The sequence below is a fragment of the Anabrus simplex genome, chromosome 1 (assembly GCF_040414725.1).
Source record: "Anabrus simplex isolate iqAnaSimp1 chromosome 1, ASM4041472v1, whole genome shotgun sequence".
Classification (NCBI taxonomy): Eukaryota; Metazoa; Arthropoda; class Insecta; order Orthoptera; family Tettigoniidae; genus Anabrus; species Anabrus simplex.
Window position 1 is genome coordinate 1637156713 of NC_090265.1, and position 18291 is coordinate 1637175003.

Genomic DNA, 18291 nt, shown 5'->3' on the forward strand with positions numbered 1-18291 from the left:
GATAGTGAGGATACAGTCTAAGGTTTCCATTTTACCCGTTTTTACCGCGGCCACCCATTTTTCAGACCCTTCCTCGAACCTCCGTTAAGTTGTGATAGATTCTCAGGATTCTTCTTCTACCATCAAATTATCTTAGGCTATATACCGGGTGGACAAAATAAAACTGGCCCGAAAAAATATTTACAATAGGATTGACGGGGTATTGGCCCTCGTCAGTCCCAGAAGATGCTGAAGATGGCCTCCTCTGAAGAAATGAAAAACTGAGGATCACAAAGGCCTGACTCCACTTCAGACAGAACTCAATACGTGAAGGTTCGTCTGGACGCTTCAACGCATGCGCAACAGTAAATTTGTAAATTTGCACGTCCTTTCCGATAATGTTTCGACTTGGCGACATCTTAATTCCCACTTGCACAGATAAACGGCGTTGATATTCCGTTGGAGTTCGTTCCAGGCTTTCCTTCGCTCGAGCATTACTTTCTGGTGTTCGAACTCTTTTCGGACAGCTCACTACAGATACCTGTTCACGCCATTTTGCCACTAGGTTTTGCATTGCAGACTTTGCTGGAGGTTTCGCCAAAATATTTCAAATCTTAACTCTTGTGCAAACAGTTCCGCGCATGTTCTCCACGAATCGTGCTTCAAGGGTCAATTCCACCTCAGTCTTACAAATATTTTTCCTGGCCAGTTTTATATTTACCACCCTGTATTTCTTATTTTAATTTTGGATCCCTAGCAGTCAATATATGGGAATACAACTACCTAAGCTCGTCTAGTCTTCTATCTACTGTAATTCTTCACACTCCGTATTTATTTTAGATTTGAGTATATTTGCTATCATGCCTGTCCTCTAGCGAGTGTTTGCTGAACTCAGTTTAAAGATGAGAATACTGAAGGTGCCACTCAGTTCTTGTATGCATTTCCCTGGTTAACCTGCCGGACTGGCAAGTAGTGGAAAAAGTAGAGTGTGGTATTTTTAAAGGGTGTCAATACTATTATTGATGAATCTTTACCTTTTATGAAATAAGTGCTTTAAGAACATGGCACGAGCTGAACTGTTAACTTTAGCAGGGAAAAGTGTTGCAGAGAAATGGCATCAATACATGTCCAATAAAGTGGATTGTGTTGAATAATTGTTAAGAGTGGTACAGTACCACTTTGCCATACCTGCATATAACGCAGCTGTCTTCATCATCATCGTCATCCACTAAAGGCAATGCCTTGTCGCTGTGGCCTGATCTGACGATCTTCTGCTAGCTTCCTCGTGTTGCTATATGAACCACATGCCAGTTCACAGAAGGAGTTCTTGATATGTGACACCCTTGGTCGTCCCCCAGTACTTTACCTTCAATGATGGTTTACAGAAGAGAGTTATGTCTCATTACGTGTCCAAGGAACTTTGTTTTCCTCTTCTTTATCGTATTTAGTAAACATCGATCCTCATTTACGTTCTTTAAAACAAAGTCATTTGTTTCTCATCTGTCCAACTTGTTTTTGTAATTCTTCTCCAAAACCACATTTCAGCATCCTCAAGTTTTGTTTCTTCCTGTTTCTTAGGGACATAAAGGAAACGTAGCTGTATAGAGAATATTTTCTCTCCTAAATGTTCAGTGAACGGACGAGCTCACACCTGAAAATGCCAAATTGTTATTAATTTTACTGTACAACATGAAAAATGGAACATTTGTATACTAAAAAACTAAAGAAACAAAACCCATGGCGTAACAGCCCGTAAAGAGCCTTGGCCTAGCTCAGCCCGAAGGTCTTCAGATTACGAGGTGTCGTACAGTCGATTCCTCCCGGCCGTTATTCTTACCTTTCTAGGTTGGAGCTGATACCTCACCGTCAGATGGCTACTCAGTTCTAATCGCATAAGCTGAGTGGACCTCCAACCAGCCTTCAGATCCAGGTAAAAATCCCTGGTCTGGCCCGGAATAGGACCCGAGGTCTCCGGGTAAGAGGCAAGCACGCTACCCCTACACCTCGGGGCCGGTCCATGTGTATACAGCGACAAAAATATCAGGGATACTCTTCGTATTGTATAAAGAATGATGGCGTAATAGGATTGGCGGAGAAAATATTTTTTGTCGAGAAATTGAGATTACTTCGTTAGTTCCCGGCGCGGGATTCAAATTGACGAACTCGCCGTATTTGCTGCGCCAGAGCGCTAATCGCCTCCCGTTGCTGTTCTTCAGAGAAGGGTGGGAAAGTGGCGTGTATGATAGACGGAAACAGAGATAATGCTCCTTGCGATAAACAAGTTTCTTCGTTCGACTCACGCAAAATACGGGGTGTTTGAAAAAGTACTCCCTAGTTTTAATGTGCCCTAGAATCTGTACAAAGTGACATACACTACTCTAGTTTTTGGTGTGTGATTCACCAACTCTGCAAGTTTGGCTCCGCTGCAGTTGGCAGGTCTGCTTGACCTTGAGACGGCGCCAGTGCTGCTTGTTTCCTCTGTTCCCTCAGTTCAGTCCAGGCGTGCGTGCAGCGCAGTGCAGAACAACATTTCAGAGAGGCTACATTTCATGTCAGTGGAACAGTTAATCGTCATAACTGCAGAATTTGGAGAGGGGGGAGAGCATCCACATGAAGTTATTCAGCATTAACGTGACTCTCCCAAAGTTAATGTCTGGTGAGGTTTGATGGAAGATCGTGTGATTGGTCCTTTCATTTTTGTAGAAAAAACTTTAAACGGGGACATTTACTATGACATGTTGACAGAGTATGTCTTTCCCCAAATGGACGATATTGAGGCGGAAAAGGGGCTTGTGTTTTTCCAATAAGATGGCGCCCCACCTCATTACAGTAACCATGTGCGTGCTGCTTTTGACACTCGCTTTCCAGGAAGGTGGATAGACAGGGATGGCCCAATACATTGACCACCACGAAGCCCAGACTTATCCCCACTGGATTTTTTCTTTTTGGGCCACATGAAAGATGTTGTGTACGGTAAAAAGATCCGTGACATCAATCATTTACGGGAAAGAATGGTCTCGACGGTTGGGACAGTTACACCTGAAATGTTCGTGAATACGTGGTGAGAAGTGGAATATTGTCTCGAAGTGTGCAGGGCAACCAATGGATCCCACGTTGAAGTCTACTAACATTAAACAAAACTTGAAGGAACTCTCTTTCACGGTATATACTCATTGATGTAGTTTTCATTAATTTCCCATTAAATTTATACTTTAAACTAGGGAGTTCTTTTTCAAACATCCTGTATTGTCCTTGTCTCTTAAATGGAATATCCACAGTTTGTTTATTAAGCAGCACACACAGTACAAGAACACGCAGTAATTAATACACACTTGTCATGCACCCGATCATTTCTCCCCCTCGTCTGTTGGTCTCGGTAACGTTCTTTATTATTTAACATGCGCAAAGTTGCATCGCTGCCGCCACACGATCGCGCATTCCTTTACCCACAATACTGTAACAGGAATGAAATACTGAGCGAAAGAAGCAATACGCCCAATGGTTGGATTACAGTAAATCTTCAATATTCTCCTCCTTTTCTTTCGATCTTTACGTAACAGGATAATTCCATGGGAGTGAAATAAGCCGAGCGCGGAGGCCATTTAACTGGGCCACCACGGCCTACACATCTCCCTCGATAATGATCATGTAAGTGCTGTGTGACACGGCAAGTGAAATGCTATGGAGAGCCACTACGACACTGCCATATTCGCTGCTTAATATCCAGAGGAATATTTTCCAATAATCCAGGCAGTGATTCTACCGAGAAATGGTAGCATTCCAACGGCCCAAGTAAATAGTCACCAAAAATCCAGGCCCAGATATTGACACTAAACCGATGCTGATATGTACGCATTAGCGGTGAGGGGTTCCTTCCACCCTCCTTCACGCAGTCGCCTGCCAATTATCACGAAGTTTGAAAGATGAGGTTGGCGGTGATTAGGTTGCCCAACACTATGAATCAGTGTGGCTTCTCTCCGCTTACCATTTGCTGCATCATAGGCTAAGATCATATCAGCTATTTCTTTGTTGGTGTGCTGAAATGGAGCCATTCTCACCAATTTATACCGCAGTAGCTAAAGTGTATCCTGCATACTGGGGCTGGGGAGTGACTGCGCTAAACTAATGAGAAACTTGTACATTCACATCGAGCATTATCTCTGCCTCCGTCTATCATACACCCCACTTCCCCTCCGTCCTCTGAAGCACAACAGCGGGCGGCACAGCAAATACGGCGAGTTTGACGATTTGAATCGCGCGCCCGAGAGTAATAAATCAACCTCATTTGCACGAAAAGAATTATTTTGTCCGCCAATCAGATTGCGCCATCGTTCTTTACATAACACGAAGACCAAACCAGATTTTAGTCGATATAATTAATATACGTTCGCCTCTGTGGTGTATTGGTTAGTGTGATTACCCGCCACCCCCGGAGACCCGGGTTCGATTCCCGGCTCTGAGACGAAATTTGAAAAGTGGTACGAGGGCTGGCACAGGGTCCACTCAGCCCCGGGAGGTCAACTGAGTAGACATGGGTTCAATTCCCATCTTGGCCATCCTGGAAGTGGTTTTCCGTGGTTTCCCACTTCTCCCCCAGGCAAATGCCGGGATGGTACCTAACTTAAGGCCACGGCCGCTTCCTTCCCTTTTCCTTGTCTATCTCTTCCAATCCCCATCCTTCCACAAGGCCCCTGTTCAGCATAGCAGGTGAGGCCGCCTCGGTTAGGCACTGGTCATCCCCCCAGTTGTATCCCCCGACCCAATGTCTCACGCTCCAGGACACTGCCTTTTAGGTGCTAGAGGTGGGATCCCTCGCTGATTTTGAGGGGAAAACCAACCCTGGAGGGTAAACAGATTAATAAAAAGAAAGATAATTCAGATACACCCTGTAGTACTACAACAACATTGTCTTTAAAATGGACTTTGTAAAAATAAAAAAAGTCCAAACCAGTGACAAATTTGTAAAATAAACCACTGATATGAGTTTCCCCAGTTTTTAAATTTTACAGTATGGTTAACGGCCCTGGATTTTTCATGGACAATTATGATAACCCTAGGTTAGAGCGAAGATTTCATAGCATACAGGTCATAACACTCATAACTTCCAAGTGGTACAATAAATTGTGTTTGATTTCAGGTGAAATGGTGGATCACATTAAATGAACCCTTAACATTCGTAGCTGGATACTCCAACGATGGATACTTCATTCAACCTCCATGGATCAATAAGCCCGGAGTCGGGGACTACCTCGCCATTCATCACCTGCTTATCGCTCATGCTAGGGCTTACCATCTCTATGACGAGCAGTACCGCGCCACGCAGCAAGGTGAGTTACTGTTCTACTGGGGTTTTAGGAAAGAACTGGGCCGTCGCCATTTCAAGTGTGGTTATGGAAATGGTATGTCAGTCATGTTTATGACGTCGCAGATCACATGGTTAACATACCTACACCTGCCTGTACGGAGAGAAAGGCAGGCACGTTCTTGGAAGACACACATAGACAGCAAAATGTCAAATTAGTTTGTGTGTGTGTGTGTGTGTGTGTGTGTGTGTGTGTGTGTGTGTGTGTGTGTGTGTGTGTGTGTGTGTGTGTGTGTGTGTGTGTGTGTGTGTGTGTGTGTGTGTGTGTGTGTGTGTGTGTGTGTGTGTGTGTGTGTGTGTGTGTGTGTGTGTGTGTGTGTGTGTGTGTGTGTGTGTGTGTGTGTGTGTGTGTGTGTGTGTGTGTGTGTGTGTGTGTGTGTGTGTGTGTGTGTGTGTGTGTGTGTGTGTGTGTGTGTGTGTGTGTGTGTGTGTGTGTGTGTGTGTGTGTGTGTGTGTGTGTGTGTGTGTGTGTGTGTGTGTGTGTGTGTGTGTGTGTGTGTGTGTGTGTGTGTGTGTGTGTGTGTGTGTGTGTGTGTGTGTGTGTGTGTGTGTGTGTGTGTGTGTGTGTGTGTGTGTGTGTGTGTGTGTGTGTGTGTGTGTGTGTGTGTGTGTGTGTGTGTGTGTGTGTGTGTGTGTGTGTGTGTGTGTGTGTGTGTGTGTGTGTGTGTGTGTGTGTGTGTGTGTGTGTGTGTGTGTGTGTGTGTGTGTGTGTGTGTGTGTGTGTGTGTGTGTGTGTGTGTGTGTGTGTGTGTGTGTGTGTGTGTGTGTGTGTGTGTGTGTGTGTGTGTGTGTGTGTGTGTGTGTGTGTGTGTGTGTGTGTGTGTGTGTGTGTGTGTGTGTGTGTGTGTGTGTGTGTGTGTGTGTGTGTGTGTGTGTGTGTGTGTGTGTGTGTGTGTGTGTGTGTGTGTGTGTGTGTGTGTGTGTGTTTTTTAGTTATTTTCCGTCCAGGCTTCGTTTTTCCCCGGACTCAGCGAGGGATCCTACCTAACCGCCTCAAGGGCAGTGTCCTGGAGCATGAGATATTTGGTCGGGGTACAACTGGAGAAAGGACTAATACCTTTCCCGGGCGGCTTTGCTTCCTCACATGCTATGCTGAACAGGGGGAATGGGAAGATTGGAAGGAGATAGCCAAGAAGAGGGAAAAAAGCGGCCGTGGCCGTAAGTTAAGTACCACCGGGAGAGTTGGCCGTGCGCGTAGAGGCGCGCGGCTGTGAGCTCGAATCCGGGAGATAGTAGGTTCGAATCCCACTATCGGCAGCCCTGAAAATGGTTTTCCGTGGTTGCCCATTTTCACACCAGGCAAATGCTGGGGCTGTACCTTAATTAAGGCCACGGCCGCTTCCGTCCAACTACTAGGCCTTTCCTATCCCATCGTCGCCATAAGACCTATCTGTGTCGGCGCGACGTAAAGCCCCTAGCAAAAGAAGTTAAGTACCATCCCGGCATTTGCGTGAAGAAGAAGTGGTAAACCGAGGAAAACCAACTCCGAGGATGGCTAAGGTGGGAAACGAACCCCCTGTACATAGTTGACCTCACGAGGCTGAGTGGACCCTATTCCATTCCTCAAATTTCATGATAGACCCGGGAATCAAACCCGGGTCTCCGGGGGTGAGAACTCAAAGGTTTTTAAACAACCAAATCTCACGTATAATTCTCTAGAATAATATCGTGACGCCAGAAAGTTGTGCAGAAATACTGATAATCCAACACAATTATAACAGTATACAATAAAAACTTAATTTTGTTGCTTATAATGGTTCTCTCCTATTAGCTTCATTCTTATGTACTAATGTTTTGTAATTATGTATATCTTATTTCTTCTACGTCAAGCTGAAGATGATCTTAACATAGTTCAAACATGTCCTTAGAAATAATGTTCAGACAGGCCATTTAATTTAAATGGTAATATTTTATTGCACTGAAGAGGTGGACAATATTTACGTAAATTATTATTATTATTATTATTATTATTATTATTATTATTATTATTATTATTATTATTATTATTATTATTATTATTATTATTATTGAATATCCAGTTACAAACCCTATTTTACCAGTAGTATATTAGGGCTATAAAATTTTATATAAACTGTATACCGGGTGGTTCACCAGCCCCTTACTTTTATCGGGGGTAGGCAACCCAACTAACGCGTATATCATACTCATCCGAAAAACATTAGTACCTGCTCTTTTACGGCCGTAGTACAACTATACCGTTTATATAAAGCTCTTGAAAATGATTCTTTAGCAGCAGTATTATTTCTTCTTCTTCTTCGTAATCTGTTGGTTTTTCCCTCGGACTCAGCGAGGGATCCCACCTCTACCGCCTCTAGGATAGTGTCCTGGATCGTGAGACATTGGGTCGGGGGTACAACTGGGCAGAATGACCAGTACCTCACCCAGGCAGCCTCACCTGCTATGCTGAACAGGCTCCTTGCGGGGATGAAAAGTTTGGAAGGGATAGACAAGGAAAAGGGAAGGAAGTGGCCGTGGCCTTAAGGTAGGTACCATCCCGGCATTTGCCTGGAGGAGAAGTGGGAAACCACGGAAAACCACTTCCAGGCTGGCTTAGGTTGGAATCGAACCCACCTCTACTCATTTGACCTCCCGAGGCTGAGTGGACCCGTTCTAGCCCTCGTACCACTTTTCATTTTTCGTGGCAGAGTCGGGAATCGAATCCGGCCCCCGGGAGTGGCACCTAATCACACTAACCACTACACCAGAGACGCGGACCGGTATTATTTCTATGATTTGAAATATATTGAATTGTAAAACAATCGCAGCTGTGGATAACAGTGTCTAACTTTTGGACAGGAAGTGCCTGTAAGGACTACTACGTGCTAGCTCAGCACCACGGCTCGCGATAGCTAAGGTGACTAAATCACGCTTCGTTGCAAGTGTATCAGCCAAGCTATCCGGTAGAAGGTTCGGTCCACAGTTTAGCACACTTTTTCTTTGATTAACGGTGTTTACAGTGGCTGTATTATGGCCACATGTCATCCTGTTCAAAGAGTGAATGTTCCTCCTTTGTATCCTCTTCAGTTCCGAACATGTTTCCGCATTCATTGTGTTATACATTGCTAAAATTACTTTAAAATATTCCCCAAAGAAAATTACCTTTTACTAGTTTTTTTAATGATTTGTAGCATACGTGCTACATCAGGACTCAAGAGTTGATTTTTTCTGCCCTTATTTGTATATTAGGAGCTGCCTGGCCGAGGCGGTAAAGGCGTGCTCGGTTCGCCCAGAAGGACGTGGGTTCGAATCCCCGTCAGGAAGTCGTAAAATTTAAGAAACGAGATTTCCACTTCCGGAGATGCATATGGCCCTGAGGTTCACTCAGCCTACACCAAAAATGAGTACCAGGTTCATTCCTGGGGGCAAAGGCGTCCGGGCGTAGAGCTAACTACTCTACCCCATCACGTGCCGGGGTTAACAATGGTGGAAGCCTTTACCTTCCACTCCCCCAAGGGCCTTCATGGCCTGTACGGAGGTGACTTTGCTTTTGCTTATTTATATATTACTTATATTGTTTTGTATTATTGCAGGTAAAATACTGCCTGTAGAGTATATGCTACATACGGTGTGAGGAGGGTATCCGATGTTACGTAGGCAGGTTGGGCTACGACATGATGGTCTGTAGGTAGGAAGTAGGGTACCCTGTATATTTAGCGTAATAAATGCTCGATATGTTGGCCACCTTGGCTTATGTAGATTTCAGCATCACATTTCAAAGACATTCCTGCACGTTGTAATACGCCAGGTGTAACAGCTTGGCATGCTTCGGTGATCAGTTGCCGAAGATGACCAGGATCTTCAGGTTCCTGTGCGAACACCGCCTGTTTTAAGTGAGCCTACTGAAAGAAATCAAGTGGCGTTAGATCGGGTGATCTGGCGGGCCAGTGACATGTCCGTCATTTCCCATCCATTTATTTGGATATAAAGAATGAAGATGGTTCCGGACGACTACTGATCCGTGGGGTGGTGCCCGGTCCCGTTGAAACCACATTCAGAATCGCACGCGCAGTGACTCGTTCTCCAGCAACTGTGGGAGTTCATTTTGAAGAAAATGAAGGTAGCGAGCTACCGTTAGATGTCCGTCGAAGAAATATGGTCCGATGAGACAGTCACCCAAGATTCCACAACAGCCATTTACTTTCCACTGCACTTGAAATGGGCCCTGTCTTACCCAATGGCGATTCTCCGCGCTCCAATAGTGCATATTGTGCCGATTCACAACGCCATTGTTGGGAAATCTTGATTCGTCTGAAAACAGGACTCTTGAAAAGAAAAGGCTGCATTATTTGTCACCCTGCGTAATGCCCATTCACAAAATGTTACCCTAGAATCGAAATCACGTCCGTAGAGGTGCTGGTGTAACTGCAGATGGTATGAGTGAAATTTATTCTTATGCAGTATACGCACGACTGATGACCGGCTGATGTTAGTCTGTTGTGCAAGTGTCCAAGTACTAAATGAGGGTTATTATGGACAGCATCCAAAACAGAATCTTCATTTGGACCAGACGTTAGAGGAGCATCCCTAACGAAAATTACACTTCCAAGCATCCCAGTTGAGCGCAATCTTCGTTCAAGGTTTCGGAAAGTGTTGGTGGTCGGTAGTCTTATGTCAGGAAATTGCTCGTGATAGAGACGTTGCGAATGGATTGCGTTCCGCCTTGTTTTTCCATAAATGAGCAACATATCAACGTACTCGTCGCTGGAATACATCGTGAATGAATGAATGAATGAATGAATGAATGAATGAATGAATGAATGAATGAATGAATGAATGAACATGTGCTGTGATGTGACCTGGTAAGTGTTCATAAACATTGTGTGTCCGCTGAAGTGGGGTGCTTTCTGTCGGTCAAAAATAAACAGAAAACCGAGCCACTGCAATACCGGCATTCAGATACCTTGCGTCATCGGCCCTTAACCGACCAGCCACAATTACAACATACAAAACGCACGTTAAAGGATTATTACTTAAATATGACCGTTCGACATCGAAGTTAATATCCGTGTCAAAGTCATCAATAATGCTTTACAGTGTTCATTCAACTTTTTACCATCACGGAGCGCGTGGCATACATTTTAATTCGACCGTATTTTCTCCATAAATTAGCAATAACTCAACGTACTCTTCGAAGGAATATATCGTGAGGAAATGAATAAGTGCTGTGATGTGACCTCGTAGGTGTGAATTAATATTTTTGTGCGCTGGACTCGGAAGGTTCTGGATTCAAGTCCCATGCTAGCCGTCCTGAAAATGGTTTTCCTAGGTTTCTCGTTTTCACCACCAGGAAAATACCGGGATGACACCGTAGTAAAAGACCAAGGCCGATTTCCTTCCCAGTCCTTCCCCAACCCATCTTTAAGGGAAAGACGCCAAATCAGAGCGCATCCCTTAACACCAATGGGAAAAAATACTGATTAGTATTTTATCCGCGCTAAAATGGAGCAACTCTACCGTTCAAAAAAATGCCTTACGCTGAATTCGAACCGCGACGCTGCCGATAATTACACATTTTGTTCTCCAGCCCTTAACTGATTCGGCCACGAAGTCAACATACTTCATATTTGTTAGAGGTTTAGTACTTAAGTACGGCCAGTCCACCTCGAAAGTTAATATCCGTGTCAAAGTCTTCAGTGATGTTTTACAGTGTTCATTCAACTTCTTTAGATTACAGAACACGTGACATAACCTATTAATTCGATCGTAATACGGGTACCTGTTTTATTTCAAGGCGCAATAAATCACATGTTTGCAGAATGGTCCTTAATATTTGGCGCGGAATTGTGCATAGTAGTTTCTTCTTTGCTAGGTTTATTGATCAATTTACAGTGATGAAACACAGACAGCGGAGAGCCTTGTCGACCATAAAGGGAAATTTCAAGTTAATTGGTGTTCATAAAACTAAATTATCAGTATCTTTAGGTTATATAATATACAGCGTGGTTCACCAGCCCCTTACTTTTCGGAGATAGGTAACCCAAATAACCAACAGGTCCTACCGTATTTTAACGGACACACAACGTTTATGCACACTTACAAGGTCGCATCACAGCACGTATTCATTCACTCAGTGACCAGTGACGAGTACACTGATATGTTGCTCATTTATAGGAAAACAAAGCAGAACCCAGTCCAGTCGCAACGTCTCTATCACGAGCGTCTTCCTTTTTTCCTACAATTGAATTTAAATCGCACCGACACAGATAGGACCCATAGCGACGAAGGGACAGGAAAGGGCTAGGAGTCGGAAGGAAGCGGCCGTGGCCTTAATTAAGGTACAGCCCCAGCATTAACCTTTTGTGGAAATGGGAAACCACGGAAAACCATCCTCAGGGCTGCTGACAGTGGCGCTCGAACCCACAATCTCCCGGATGCAAACTCAGTGCTGCGCGCCCCTAACTGCGCGGCCAGCTCGCCCATGAGCGTTTTCCTGACAGAAGACTACCGACTACCAATACGTTCCGAAACCTTGGACGAGATTGCGGTCAGCTGGGACACTTGGAAGTGCACCTTCAGTGAGAGATGTTCCTATAACGCCTGGTTCAAATGAAGAAGCTGCTTTGTACGCTGTTTAGAACAACCCCCTATATTAGTACATGGAAACTTGCACAACAGGCAAACATAAGCCGGTCATCAGTCATGAGCATACTGCATAACAATAAATTTCACCCATACCATTTGCAGCTCCACGGACGTGATTTCAATGCTAGAGTAGCATTCTTTCAATAGGCAGCACGCAGTGTGACGAATAATGCAGCCTTTTTGTCAAGAATACTATTTTCAGACCAGTCATGATTTCACAAAAATACCATCGTAAATATGCAATATGCATTATTGGATCGCGGAGAATCCAAAGACAGGGCCCATTTAAAGTGCAGTTGGGGGTAAATGTCTGGTATGGGATATTGGTTGGCTCTCTCATCGGACCATATTTCTCAAAGGACAATGACTGGGAACACGCTATCTTTATTTTTATCAAAATGATCTCCCACAGTTACTGGAAAACGTGGCGCTGCGTGAGCGATTACGAATGTGGTTTCAACAGGACGGCAGTATCCAGTATTCGGGAGATAGTGGATTCGAACCCCACTGTCGGCAGCCCTGAAGATGGTTCTCCGTGGTTTCCCATTTCCACACCAGGCAAATGCTGGTGTTATACCCTAATTAAGGCCACAGGCGCTTCCTACCCACCCCTAGCGCATTCCTGTCCCATCGCCGCTATAATACCTATCTGTGTTGGTGCGACGTAAAGCAACTTCCAAAAATCAACAGGTCGGGGCCCCACCTTACGAATTAGCAGTCGTACGGAACCATCTTCATCCTTCATATTCAAATAAATGAATAGGAAGGGGAGGACCCGTTCACTGGCCCGCTAGATTACCCGATCTAACGCCGTTTGACTTCTTCCTGTGGGGTCGCGTAAAGAAGGTAGCGTTTGCACAGCAGCCTGAAAATCCTCGTCACCTTCGGCAACTGATCACCAAGGCATGCCATGCTATTGCACCTGACATGTTACAACGTGTAAGAATGCCTTTACTACGACGTACTGAAGTCTGCATAAACCAAGGAATACTTGCTCATACTGAATGTACAGGGTAGCCTACTTCCTACCTAAGACCACCATGTCGTAGTCCAACCTGGCTACGTAACATCGGATTAAAATGGCACTTTTCAAGACCAAATAAAAATTCACTCTTCTAAACAGAATGATATGCGGCTGTATTACAGTCACTGTAAACGGCGTTAACAGACTATAAAAAGGGAACCATCCTCTGAATTGAACTACTGCTACACAGATTGCCTGACGCAACAGCAATGACGCGTGATTTACCCATCTTAGCTACCGCGAGCCGTGTTGCGTACATAGCACGTCGAAGTCCTTATGGAGGCCTCTGAGTCCGAGGGAAAAACCGACCCTGGAGGGTAAACTGATAAAGAAGAAGAAGAAGAAGTGATCGGTTTACACATTCGTTTTAGTTAAAGTAATAGAAATAACACTGTTTTCTAACATATTCGCGAACATTATTAAAACGGTATAGGCCTAGTTGTACTAAAGCCATAAAGAAGCAGGTACTAATGTTATCTACCTTTCCTTTCCCTCTGTTTACCTTCCAGGGTTGATTTTTCCGTCGGACTCAGAGAGGGATCCCACTTCTACCGCCTCAAGGGCAGTGTCCTGAAGCGTGAAACATTGGGTCGGGAGATACAACCGGGGAGGAGGACCAGTGCTTGCTCAGGCTGCCTCACCTGCTATGCTAAACTGGAGCCTTGGTGGGAGATAGGAAGATTGGAAGGGATATATAAGGTTGAGGGAAGGAAGCGGCCGAGGCCTTTAGTTAAGTACCATCCCGGTATTTGCCTGGAGGAGAAGCGGAAAACCACGGAAGATCGCTTCCAGGATGGCTGAGGTGGGAATCAAACCCACCTTTCTTTATTCTTTATTCGTCTTTATTCGTGGCGAAGTTAGGGCTCAAGGCCCTCTCTTACACTTAACCACAATATTTAAAATGAGTAACGTACATATAATATTTAAATAAACAGATCTTTTAAAATAATATGGTACTAATAGAAAATTTTGAGATTGTAATAAAAAACACTATCATAGAATGGACAACACTACAATCTAAGTGTACATGATGATAAATATAAAACTAACACTAGTGATAATAAGAGACGGAAACACAGAAGAAAAAAAAACCTATAACTAGCAAATATATTTCTAATTTTTATGAATATATGCTCATTCACGCACTCATTCACACTACACACATCGAAAGTCAGCTAGAGGTATTCAGAAAGTGATTTCGGCAATCCGTCTTAAATCTCCTACGAGAACGCAAATCCCTAATGGTAGCAGGTAGGGTATTCCACAGCCTCGCGGCAGTGACTACAAACGAGCGGTTGTAGGTCCTGGAGTGACTGAGAGATATTGTTAAACAGGAGCCAGATCGTGTATCGTGGTTATGATAGGAGGAGAGGTAATTAAATTTTTAAGAGAGATAATTCGGTACACCTGTGTTTAGAACTCCATGCAGAAGAGACAACATGTGGAGACTGCGACGCTCATGAACACGAAGCCATGACAACTCCCTGTAATAAGGTGAAATGTGAGAACCATATCGCAGCTTAAATATGAATCGAATACAGGTGTTTAAACTCCGTTCAAGCATCTTGTTACTGTCTTGAGATATGTCCGTAAGTACAGTGTCGCAGTAGTCTAGAATTGGTAAGATTAGGGATTTTACCAGTTGTATTTTAAGATTTTTTGGAAATATAGTAGAGTAGCGTTTGAGGGGAAAAAGGGATTTCTGCACTTTACGGCATGTATTTGTCACTTGTTCAGTCCAGTTGAGGGTCTCAGTCAATATAACGCCTAAGTTTCTCACTGACGTACAATAGGGCACGACAATGTTATTTAAAATAATTGGGGGTACATGTCTACTTTTTAACAAGTTGAGGTTTATTTTGGTACCAAATATAATAGCCTGAGTTTTGTTAGGATTTATTAACAAGCTGTTATTTTTTGCATAGTCATTCAGTCGTCGTAAGTCAAAATTTACTCTGTCAATGGCTGCATCTATGTCTTGTGGATATGAGTGATAATAAATCTGAAGATCATCTGCATAGATATGGTACTTGCTATATTTCAATGCGTCCCCTATGTCGTTCACACTAACAACAAATAGAAGTGGGCCCAAAACCGACCCCTGCGGGACACCTATTGATTTGTTGTGCCATCCTGAGTACATTGTTCCTACTGATACTCGTTGCCGACGGTCAGTGAGGTAAGAGCTAAAAAATTTAAGAGATGTCATATTAAAGTTGAGACTACGGAGTTTCAGCAATAGTAACCCAGGGCTAACTGTGTCAAAGGCGCTGCTTAGGTCTAGTAGTGTTGCTACAGTCACATATCGTTGGTCTATCGCTTGTCTGATGTCGTCCGTAACTCGCAGTAATGTTGTCGCGGTACTATGTCCTTTTTTAAAGCCGGATTGAAAAGGGTCAAGGAGGGAATTTTGGGTCAGGTATACAGTGATTTGTGCATGAATCAGACGTTCTAGTGCTTTTGCGAGGGGTGGCAGGATGGACACAGGGCGGTAATCTGATGGAGAATCCAAGGTATTGTTTTTCGGGATAGGCCTTATTAGTGCGTCTTTCCAAACGTTAGGGAATACTCCATTGATCAGGCAGTAGTTGAATATGTGAGTCAGTATTGGTAGTACAGCCCCGATGATGTTTTTAATTAATTTTATAGAGATACCGTCATTACCTGTCGCATCGGAAGTGATAGAGTAGAGTACACGTTTAACATCATTTGCGCTAACGGTGTGGAAAGAGAACTGGTCGCACTCGGAAGAGCGTGCTAAGTTTGTGGGATTAGCTGGTAATGGAACTGGTCCGACTTTAGGCTGAGAAAAGTAATCATTTAAGGTATCTAGAGATATGGTGGGAATGTGCTCTTCTACGGCTTTGCCTATGCCCAGAGATCGTAACTTCTTCCAGGTTTGGTTTAAATTATTATTTCCAGCTAATTGTTGAAAGTAGCGGCATTTACTGTTTCTAATTAGCTGTTTAACTTTGTTTCTAAGTATACTGTATTGCTCAAAGTCATATTTGTCACGTGTTCGTCTGAATTGTCTGTACCAACGGTCACGGCTGGCCATAACAGATCTTATCTCGGTCGTCAGCCAGGGAGAAGGGGGGCGGGTAAATCTTACCTGCCTCTCCGGAGCATGTTTGTCATACAAGTTCAGCACTAATGAGTTGAATCTGTTGACTTTTGAGTCAATGTCATAAAAATTACGTATGTCATCCCACGGTAAGTTATATGCGTCATTACGTAGGTCATCTAATTCAATATGTTTTATGTCTCTTAAAATAACGTAGCGTGCTTTATACTTCAGTCCTCGGATAGAGTAACATAAGTACAATAAGTCGTGAGTTGAAATCCCAGGAGCAGGGATCTGTCCATGCTTAACGACTTTCTGGGGTTGATTTGAAATTATAAGGTCAATTAAAGTGTGAGTCGAGTGGTCAGGGTAGTAGACATGATTCGTAGCTTTAAGTGGTAGGATTTCCATGTTCAGAGCATGGAATATGTGACACAACTTATCCGATTCACTAGTTTGTTTTAACAAGTCAGTATTAAAATCCCCCATGACTATGACATCTTCGTAGACCGAGATAAGATCAGTTAAAGCTGCTTCGATTTCCCCCATTTGTCTAATATTAGGTGGCTTATATACAATTCCTATTAATATTTTCTTATTACAGTCGAGTTCAACAAACATATACTCAGGTCGCAGGGGAAGGCTTGGGTCTGAGGTGCAGATAATCTTGCATTTTAAATCATTCCTGTAGTAAAAGGCTACTCCACCACCTCGTCTGTCAGTACGGTCATGTCGTAAGAGCGAGTATCCGTCGAGATTTACAGCACATGACGGCAAATCTCCACGTAACCAGCTTTCTGATATGCCAATACAATGCACCTTATTATTTTCGAAAATTGCCTGTAGTTCTTCTAGGTGAGCTGCAATGGATAGTGAATTTAGGTGACAACACGAGAGAGCTCTCGGGTGATTCATCAGCTGCCGCCTCAGAATGGATCCCGTTGCTTCAGAGTATGGGAGGGGTGAGGGTTGAGTTAAGAGGGGCGGCGAGGAATGCGGGTCATTGACACAAGGGATAGATTCGTCTACCAACATAACAGGAAAATTAATAGTAGGTACATGAAATAAGATGAGCTTACCTGAGAACAGCACTGAATACATCCACTGACTATTACATACACACACTCACTCACACACAAACGTAAACTACTGAAAACACACATAATAAAATTTAACAGTCCACTCGTTCATCCTACACAGCTAAGGCATTTAGTTGCGCAATCGTGCATATTTGAAACTTTGTGTTATCTTTCAAAACACATATTCTCCCGTCTTGAGTCCAACAGTTTCTTGGTCCCCAAAAGTCCCTAGCACGATTTAATATACTTTTTCTCACACTTGTGAGGGATTCTGTGATAAGAAGTCCACTCCCCTTCAGTGCATGCTTGTCTCGCCACACACGATCACGATCATGATAGCGCAGGAATTTAATTATAATCGGACGATTTCCTTGCGCAACCACTTGTGCAGATGTCCGGCTTCGGCGCCCCAGTCGGTGACAGCGGTCAACGTCACTCATTGAGAGCTCAATCGAAAATTTAGTTTTTATTATATCCAAAGACTTATTATATACATCTTCAGACGGTTCTTCCGGGACGCCGTGTAGCAGTAGGCAATTTCGGCGACTATATTGCTCTGCCTCATCTAATGCCTCATCCTGTTTCTGAATTTTATCCTCTATCGCACTTAGTTGTTTCTTCAGGTCACCAATTGCAGTTTTTACTTGCGACTTGAATGCCTGGAATTCGCCGTCCAGCGTTTGAAGTACAGTCGGAGGGTTGGCAGCACTTACAGCGGAGTCCAAGCGAGCTTGAAAGACCTTCATCACTTCTTCAAATTCACTTATTTTCCTAGTTGCTTCTTTCAAAGCCATGACGGGAGTGTAGAACTGACGCTTGTCAATTTATGTTCCACAACTATGCACAGATTAAACGCTTTCTGCAACTTATTATGCGAATCGAGTAGGATGTTTACGGAGCGAAAATTACTCACTCATCACACTAGTCGCCATTTTTCTTAGTCTTCTCATTTGACCACCCAAGGCTGAGTGGACCCCGTTCCAGCCCTCGTACCACTTTTCAAATTCCGTGGCAGAGTCGGGAATTAAACCCGGGCCTCCGGGGGTGGCAGCTAATCACACTAACCACTACACACAGAGGTAGACTGGGTTACCTACGTACGGAAACAATAAGGGGCCGGTGAACCACCCGGTATATACCGGTATATGTTGGTCTTGTGTTCCGTCCAAGATAAGTGATG

General features: G+C 43.9%; 1 protein-coding gene across 1 annotated transcript in view; it reads left to right on the plus strand.

Annotated features, from left to right (window-relative positions):
- The window catches only part of LOC136858639 (myrosinase 1), a 106010-nt gene that overhangs the window by 52648 nt on the left and 35071 nt on the right, over positions 1 to 18291 (plus strand). Inside the window, exon 5 of the mRNA XM_068229383.1 lies at positions 5117 to 5306. Within this exon, the coding sequence (XP_068085484.1) occupies positions 5117 to 5306 (190 nt within the window). The remainder of the gene's footprint in view (positions 1 to 5116; positions 5307 to 18291) is intronic.